Here is an 8,847-nt window from a genome sequence, read left to right as displayed (position 1 = left end):
CCTAAAGCTTCCGTCTGAGTCTCTGGGGGGAGTAGGGGTACCCGGGGCTTTGGGGAAAAACAGATAATACACCAACAAGACAATTGTGGTGGCAATAACTGCCACGAGGATGAAAAGATGGGATGTGGTGGTGGAGACTGACCAGAGGTAAGGTGACCAAACAAAATGCAGGACGCCCAGAGAGATAGGAGTTTCAGCTAAGGAATAATTTTTAGTATAAATAAATATGTCCTGTGCAATAGTTGTAATATTTGGGGCATATTTATTCTAAAAAAATTGTTATTTATCTGAAATTCAAATTTGACTGGATGTCCTGATTTTTTCTTTTTTCTTTAAAGATTGGAACCTGAGAAAACATCTATTGCCAATCTTTTCTTTTCTTCTTCTTCTCCCCGAAGACCCCCACTACATAGTTGTGTATTCTAGCTGTGAGTGCCGCTGGTTGTGCTGTGTGGGACGCCACCTCAGCATGGCTTGATGAGCGGGGCCATGTCTGCACTCAGGATCCAAACCGGCAAAACCCTGGGGCACCGAAGCAGAACTCCTGATCTTAACCACTCGGCCACGGGGCTGGCCTCATCTGATTTTTATTTTCTAAGTGTGGCAACCCTGCCTGGGAGGGGCCCTTAGACAGGGTCATGAGGGAAGGCCTCTTGGAGGAGGAGACACTTGAGCTGAAACTTGAATGTGAAGACCGAGGCTCAGAGGGAACAGCAAAGTATTTGATGTATTTGAGGAATGGAAAGAAGGCTGGTGTGGCTAAAGCTCTGTGAGCAAAGGGGAGAGGGTCTGAGAGGCAGGCAGAGGGATGGGCAGGGGCCAGATACACATTACAGAGCCTTGGAGGCTGTGGGAAGGAGTTTGGACATTTTATTCTAAGGGCAAAGGGGAGCCATCGATTATTTTAAAGCTGAGGAGTGATGGAGTCTGACTAGAGTTTTTTAAAGATCATTGCCCCTCTGTGTGAGAAATGGGATGGGGAGGGGAGTGAAAGAGAAAGAGGGAGACAGTTAGGGCTGATTACAGTTGCCCAGGCCAGCGATGACGTGGCTGGGATGAGGGCAGTGTGTCGGTCTGGGTCTCCAGGAAGCAGTCACAGAGATGGAGTTAGGAGAGCACACCCTTCACTGGGTGGAATGCCTGTGAAGGAAAAAGGGGGAATCGCAGGATGGCCGAGACCTCAGAATCAATGCAGCTCTGACGCCTGGGCTGGGAAAATGGATTGGCCCAGAATGGATGGATAGGTGTGTCCTCCCTGATGACAGAGGATGTGAAGGGGGCTGGTGGGGAACCAACGGCCATCCCCCTGCCAGCCATCAGCTGAGTTGGGGGGAGGCGTCCTGGAGCTGTGAGGGAGTGGAAAATAGTGCTTTGGAGAGTGTGACTGAGGCCCTTCCAGGAAGTGGAGTGGACTGCCAGGTGGTCTGTGATGCTGAGTGCAGTGTGGTGCCACCAACCTGGCTCTGTGACTGTCCCTCAGGTGCAGGCACAGAACAGCGCTAGCTGAGTGGGAGGGAATGAGGCAGAGGAGCATGCGCCAGGGAGTGAGGATACCAGGGTCTGGAGTCTGCGCTGGGTGGGGAGGGGAATGAGGACAGGAGAGTGGGGTCTGATTATGGAAAACAGGGATGTCAGTGGAGGACAGCAGGTTGTCCGAGGCCTGAACGGTGGTGCCTTTGGTACAGCCTCTCCCTGGTCAGGGGAGAGCCAGCCCACGCGGTCACAGCATTCTGCATGAATCTGCAGCTCCAGATCCCTGATCTGGGGCTCCTTCCTCCAGACGGGGCTGCCCGGCCCAGCCCCATCGCAGGGTGCAGGATCCGGTGGGGGTGCTCTGAACCAAGGACCAACCCAGTGCAAGACCCAGGTTGCAGCAGGAGGAGACTGCAGGCCACCCACGCCCATGGCCCTGCTCTGGGAGGAAGCTATCAAGAGTAAACACAGCCTGATCCTCCCGCCTGCCCAGCCAGCGGGGTCTGTCACATTCCGCAAGGACTAGATTTCCAGTCACCACAGCTCTCTGGCTTCCCTGAGGATGAGCGAACTTCAGCTCTGGGGAAGATGCGTGCAGGGAATCCTCACTTCTGCCTTCCTTCTCCTGGGCTGCTGGGGACTCTCTGATTTCCAGCAGGTGGGGGACCTGGGGTGGGAATCTGAGCTCTTCTGGGTGCTGAAGGTGGGTTCCCTGTGAAGAGAGAGGGTGCCAAAGAGCCTTTGGGCAGAGTAGGGGTGTTCTTTGGGCTTTGGGGTTTGCAGTGGGCCGGGGAGTCTGAGCTGGGGTTCAGGGGATGAAGGGTGCTCACTGAAGGACGAATTGGCTTCCCCGAACCGTCCGCTCCTTTGTGAGACGCAGACGCGGTCTAACCCGTGTGGTGTGAGTGGCTCCTCTCTGCCTCTCCATCCTCCGTCCTTTCTCTCCCTCTCCTGCTCTGTCTGTAGCTCCCCCCTGCTCCTCGCTCCTCTCCCAGCTCCCTTCTCCCCCTTCCTCGTGTCTCCTCACTTGTCCTTGCGTCTTGCAGCAATTTCTCCAGGCTTTGGAACCAGAGGAAGTGACTTCTTACTTTGGTCCTGACACTACTGTAAAAGGTACTTGTCCTGGAGCCTTCTTAGCAAGGGGACTTTCTCAGAGCCTGCGGGGGTATCTCACCATTGCATCCGGGGTCTGGGACTTTTGGTGGCTTTGCTGGGAGAAGTTAGAGCTGCTGCCATCATCCCTGTTAATTAACTCTGTTACTTCCTGCCAAGTCGATAAAAGCTGGTCTGGGGGTTCTGGACAGAGCTGGGGTTCTGACCTCAGGATTCTGCTCCGTATTTCAAGAGAATGCTTACTAATTAGCTGGGCCTTCTGCCCCCTGGGCCTCCCTTGGGCCGACTGATTTTCAGGCCATGGATGTAAATATTTATCCCTTCTGTGAGAAGCAAGATAGGCGTTGGGTCAAGCTCCAGGCAAAGCCTTTTCCCCTGTCACCCGTGGTCCGTGTTTGTGGCCTCATCCGGGGTGCCAGCTCCCTTTCTCACTAGGGCCATTGGTCGCTTTGATCAAAAGGCTAATGGGGACCAGAGGTAAGGTGGGCTAGTGGTCAGGGTGGAGAGAATTCAGGGATGTCCCACCTGTGACTAAATCCTCTGTGGTCTGGGTCAGATGCACACCGACCAATGCCTGGGGCCATGCTTGGGGCCAGGGGGACCGTGCTAGGGGGCCAGGGGACCATGCTGGAGGGCCGGCTGGGGCCGACTGTGGGGTGTGGGGGCTGAGAACTTGTATATCGCATACCCCAGGTCCCTCTAGCTCTACCCTTCCTGGAGGGCTAGATCACTGCCTGGGGTCCCCAAGCCCTCTGGGGCTACCTCGGGGCTAGGGAGATGGCTGGAGAAGGGTGGTGATGGCCTTGGGCTCCTGCTTTCCACAGAGGCTGCTCATGTACCTGTTTTGCCTGTTGGAGCTCATGACACTGCTCATGAAACGTGTTCCAAGGCAAGGCTAGTGTGCTGAGCACGGGTCCACCCCCAGGCAAGGCCAAGATTGGAGAGGGGACTTGCTGTCCACCACCCTGAGAGCTGAGAGGAGCTGGACTGGAGCCCAGGCCCCCAGGTTCCTCACTAACTCTCACCAAAGGGGACAGCTTTGGGCCCCTCCCTGGGCAGGAGGCCAGGGGACGCCGAGCAGGGGTGAGTGAGGCAGCCTATCTCCTGCAGTGCCCCGATTCGATGTGGCCCCACTCACCTGTGTCTGCGAGGATGGGCTCAGGGGGCCACGCTGCAGGGACCCTCGCTGCTCCCTGCGCGCCCTGGGACAGCTCTTTACCTTCTCCTTCGGGCCCGAGCTGGGCATCCTCGCTGCCTCCTTCATCAGCGAGCGCATGGTGAACGCCTCCTTCCAGCTGCTGAGGGGGCCACCCCACCACTGCTTCACGGGAGGCCGCGCCCTGCTGCCCCCCGGCACAGTGGCCAGGGCCACCTACTGCTCGGGTCACTTGGTGAGTGGGAGCTCGGGCTGCCAACAGGGAGAGGTTGTCCTGGGGTGTGGCTGGTGGGACCCCGTGGTGTGAAGATGTCCCCCAACCCCCTACCACGTGGCCAGATGCTACATCTTTGCCTAATATCAGATGCGCCGGGACCGTGTTCCACTGAAGCTCAGAAAAGCCAGCTGAGTTTCCCAGGGCCACCGAGCTGACAGGTGGCAGAGCCAGGTACAAACCTGGAGGATGGGAAATGAAAAGAACGAGGGCTTTGCAGCCCGACTTCTGAGTTCAGATTCCAGTTCTGCTACTTAGTACAGACGACCTTGGGCCAATAGCTCGACCAGGTCTCAGTGTCTTCAAGTGAGAAATGGTGGAGACAGCATCTGCCTCTTGGGCCATCACGAGGACTAGTGTCACCTGTCCATGCAAAGTCTGTCACAAGGCATCGCTCAACAAGCCAGAGCCGTTGACATCATTATACACGCCGCACGCTGCCGCCCCCTGGCTCCCGGGTTGGGAGGCCCAGCCTGGGCCAGGACAGATGCCACTCAGGGTCGATCTGGTCACTGGCAATGCTGTTCATTAGCTCAGGCCTAGCTAGTCCCTGGAGACCCTCTCCGTTCTCGTACATGTGGGACCCCCAAGGGGCTTTACCAGGCCCTGCAGACTGGGGACCGAAGGCCGTGTGTGTGAGGGGGGATTGGAATATGGGCAGTGGAGGGCTGGCAGCAGGTGGTGGGCAGTGAGCGCAGCCCCAGAAGGGTGCGGGTCCCTCGCTGTCCCACAAAGATGGACCCTGGACTTGGGGAGGAGCCCTTGGAGAGGGCTCAGGGCAAGTCCATATTCGGCGCTGTGATGCCCCAGAGAGGCCCTCTCCTGCAGTGGGGAGTGGGCTGTGTGTTCCAGGCTGCTCTCTCTTCCCAGGAGGGCGACATCCTGGTGGGTGCAGACAGGCTTTACGTCCAGCCGGTGAGGAGGCAGCACCGGCAGCTGGTGCCTCACTGGGGCGGTGCCCAGCCCCACCTGATCCACAGGCTCGCCCCTATGGCCCCCATGGTCCCAGGGGTCATCCAAGGTACAGCTCTTGGGAGAGGGAGGGTGGGGCCGCCATCAAGGATAGCTATGGGGGAAGGACCAGCTCTCTCTGATGCCCAGGGGCTGTGCAAAATACCCCACTCTGATGAAGCCATCTTCTTTAGGATATAGGGGAGTGCCCAGCTTATAGGACAGGGGAACAAGTAACCACCAGCTATGCCCCCAAACTGTCTGCTAGGTGGACAGGTAGACCTCCCACCTGTGAACAGCCCTTCACAGTTTACAAATCATGTTCACAGGCACGTGCTATTGGAGTCTGGGACGAGCAGGGCAGTGGTGACTGATATTTCCCAGGCTCCAGATGGGAATCCAGAGGCCCAAAGATGGGGGCGGAGGGGAGCGGCCACTCCAGGCTTATGGGGGTGCCAGCAGGTGGTGTCTTGGGCTTTGCTTGCCATCTTGGGGGTGACCCCGTTCTCCAGCATGTGCCCGGAGGGGCATCTGGGTGGCAGAGCAGGCACCTGGAGCTTTGGGGTGACCCGAATACATAAAAGTCACACAGTAGCCCCCTCCTGGGTCCCGTGCTGCCATCTGGCCCTTTCCCATGCCCTGAAATGCCCAGTCACTAAAAGGACCCGGGCTCTTGTGGGGGGTAAGATGCAATTCCTTGACTTGAGAAGGCCATCCTCCGAGACCCGCAGCCTTTCCCGTGAGCTGGCCAGCTGCACTGGTTCTAAAGGTCACAACGTAGAGTGACGTGTGAGAGCTTGGGACCTCTCAACCCTCTGAGCACGTTTACTCCTGAGGAGCCTGGAGGACCAAAAGCTCCTAAATCAGCTCCTGGGCATCTGAGGGAGCCAATGCCTGGGGCGCCGAGAGGCTGGCTCCAGGAGGGCAGGAGGGGCTCTGAGAGGAGGGCTCAGAGCAGGGCCCGCGGGGGCTACCAGGCAGGCCTGTCACTGGGCCCTCCCCATGAGGAAGATGAGGATCTGCCTGGCCCACTGACTCCCTCGACCCCATGCTAATGAGTGGCAGAGATGCGGCTCCCCACTGTGTCTCCAAGCCCAGGAGCAAGGGTGATGGAGAGGCCTGGCTGTGGGGCCATGGGGGTCGTGGGGACGACTGACCAGGTGTCCAAGGCCATATTTCACCTGCTTTCTAGAACCTTCCTTCTCAGCCCTGCCTCCCCCTTGCCAGGCCGTCCTCCTTCCCCTCGCCTCCAGAGACGGGCTGCTGGGAGCATCCTGCACCTGGAGCTGCTGGTGGCTGTGGGCCCCGACGTCTACCAGGCTCACCAGGATGACACGGAGCGCTACGTGCTCACCAACCTCAACATGGTAAGTGCTTGCCTGGGGAGTGGACTCTGGGGATGGACGACGCTGACCGCAGGGAGTGGACTCATGGATGCACTGGGGCAGCGACTGTCCTCGAGAACCGTGACCCGCCCATCCTCAGGAGGCTCTGGTGGGATGTCAGTGGGCTGCCTTATCTGGTGTTTGAACTCGGTGGGTTGAGTGTTGGTGTAAACCTGAGGCCGGGCCACGTGTGGAGCCCAGGGACCCTGGAGGGGGGCAGCGTGGTCTGCTCTTTCCTTCCTCTTCCCACTTCCTCACCTGGAGCGGAGATGGGTGAGGACCGGGAACCCCTCTCCGCTCCCTAGTGCACCCCAAAGCCTCTTTCTACTTGGGTCCCTTCGCCCAAGGGACCCTCAAGCCTGGCCTCTGCCCTGATGTCTATTCGACCCATGGGAACCTCAGCCAGCGCTGCCCGGCACCCAGCGGGGCTGCCTCACCCTGGCCTCTCCCATGGCCCTTCTTGCAGGTGCCCCATCTCTGCAGGTCTCCCCTCCACTCTGCCTCCAGGGGTAAAGATGGGGCAGGAAGCAGGACCCATGCTAACCAATATCTCCAAGACAAGGAAACAGGTGTTTCAACAACCTCACTAGACATTTAATTTGAAGGGCTGTAGGAAACCCTGTGCCCAACTGCCGGAGAATTCACTCATGAGACACACACAGGAACGACTGCAACTCTAGGCTACCAGGCAGGCCTGCACAACATCAGGGGATGGATGCCATGAGCTCAGCGTCACCAGCCACAGTGCAGCGAAGTCAGACGCGATAGGAAGAAACTCGTGCAATTCAGACACTGATGATTTTTCAAAAAGTTCTGACTTGAAGGGAATTTATGAACATTTAGGAAATTAGTCTTAGGTGATGACGGACAACTCCAGGCCCTCCCCCCTCCCCCCTGGTCCCCTGCAGGGCTGGGGAGGGGGCTTGAGGAGGTGCTGGCTGTGGCAGGGCTGGCACTGCCACCGTTGTTAAGTTGGCTCTGGAGGGCGGGCAGCCCCCTTAGAATGTGGGGTACTCGGAACTACTTGGTCCCTACCTATTTTGGACAAAAGGAAAAGTTCCACCAGTCTCGAGCCCCCTCCGTGTCCCCAGGGGTTCTCTGGGCCTCCCAGTCCACAGGGAGTCTGAGTCCCAGGGCTATACCCATGTGGTCCTGCCCCCTTGCAGACCTGGTCCAGGTCCAGAACAAGCCTGCTTAGGTTTTCTGCCTGCAGGCCCAGAGGTGACAAATATTCCCTCTAAGTTACTTGAAAGCTATTGTTTTCAAGCTTTGAGGGGATCCTCATTTTTAACATGCCGAAATTCAGTAATCTAGCCATGCTCCCTCTGGTCATTTGATCTGTTTTACGAGGACTGAGGATGGTGAGGGGGCAGAGGGATGCAAGACTGGCTCCGGCCCAGATGGTGTCGATTGTGTTAATGGCCATCGTCAGCACTGGACAGCCGCCTTGTTCCTAAGTCTGCCAACAGCCACGGAAGGCTTTATCTCCCTTTTACAAATGAGGAAACTAACTTAGGAAACAAACTAATCCGAGCTTAGTGAACAGGATCCTAAGTGTGCAGGTAGGAAGTGGCGGAGCCTGGATCAGACACGGGTCAGCTGGGGGCAGTGATAAGCTGTGTTTGCTCTCTCGGGCGCCATGTCCCATTAGAGGACAAACTGGTGCAAACAACCACAAAACAAGTCTACCATGACGGGCATCTTGACAGATGTACTGAGAGGGCCAGGAGCCTGGCGGGGGGCCTTCTCACGGGGGTGCACAGGAAAGGGCTCATGGAGGAGGGGGAGCCCCTAGTGCCTCCCCATGGAGGTGGGTCGGTTAAACAAGCAGAGGTGGAAAGAAATGTGTTACAGGCGGATCAATGGAGATGAGAAAGGACAGGGTGAATCCAGTCCGAGGAAGCAATGTTTGAATGGAATCTTCTAGAGTAATGACAATTACCCACATGTTTCAGGGTTTCTTTTCTTTGTGGTGGTTGGCCTTCCTGAGCCATGAGCAGTGGGAGGACCAGAAGCAGATCTGGCTCTCTCTATGGCTGGCTCTCAGCCCAAGGACTAGCATTTTGGGGGCCCCCCTCCACGCTGATGGAGCATCCTCCCCAGGCCCCCCTGTGGCGGGCCCTGGAAGTCAGAAGCTGCTGGAAGCTGGCCACACCCACCCATATGTGTCACTTCTCCCACTTGCCCTCCTTCCACAGGGGTCAGAACTGCTGAGGGACCCATCCCTGGGCGCTGAGTTCCGAGTGCACCTGGTGAAGATGGTCATCCTGACGCGGCCCGAGGTAGGCGCCGAGCTGGAAGCCCAGAGTACTGGAGAGCCCATTCCTGTACTCTTTAACCTCTTCTTGCGGATGACCACAGAGCAGCGGGGGTGATGGCGGGGCTTCCAGCCAGCCAGACCCCAACCCAGATCCCTGCTCTGCCCCGGCACTCAGCACTGCTGAGCCTCAGTCTCCTCATCCGGAATATGGGACAGTAGTAGGATTGTTAGGAGG

At 57.6% G+C, this 8,847-nt stretch overlaps 1 protein-coding gene across 4 annotated transcripts in view; it reads left to right on the top strand.

The window, feature by feature from the left end:
• Nucleotides 1–534: 534 nt before the first annotated feature.
• Nucleotides 535–8,847, top strand: part of ADAMTS13 (ADAM metallopeptidase with thrombospondin type 1 motif 13) — a 33,635-nt gene continuing 25,322 nt past the window's right edge. For 2 of the 4 annotated variants that reach the window (XM_070518429.1, XM_070518432.1), the window contains exons 1-6: nt 535–2,131; nt 2,520–2,586; nt 3,697–3,977; nt 4,887–5,037; nt 6,195–6,334; nt 8,551–8,634. In XM_070518429.1, coding sequence (XP_070374530.1) covers nt 2,036–2,131; nt 2,520–2,586; nt 3,697–3,977; nt 4,887–5,037; nt 6,195–6,334; nt 8,551–8,634 — 819 coding nt within the window. In that variant the 5' untranslated portion in view covers nt 535–2,035. The remainder of the gene's footprint in view (nt 2,132–2,519; nt 2,587–3,696; nt 3,978–4,886; nt 5,038–6,194; nt 6,335–8,550; nt 8,635–8,847) is intronic. The other 2 variants (XM_070518431.1, XM_070518428.1) reach the window with 2 other exon arrangements.

Source organism: Equus asinus, chromosome 10, assembly GCF_041296235.1.
Source record: "Equus asinus isolate D_3611 breed Donkey chromosome 10, EquAss-T2T_v2, whole genome shotgun sequence".
Taxonomy (NCBI): Eukaryota; Metazoa; Chordata; class Mammalia; order Perissodactyla; family Equidae; genus Equus; species Equus asinus.
The sequence above is the reverse complement of the archived record's forward strand: the minus strand, read 5'-3'. Positions and strand labels throughout refer to the sequence as shown.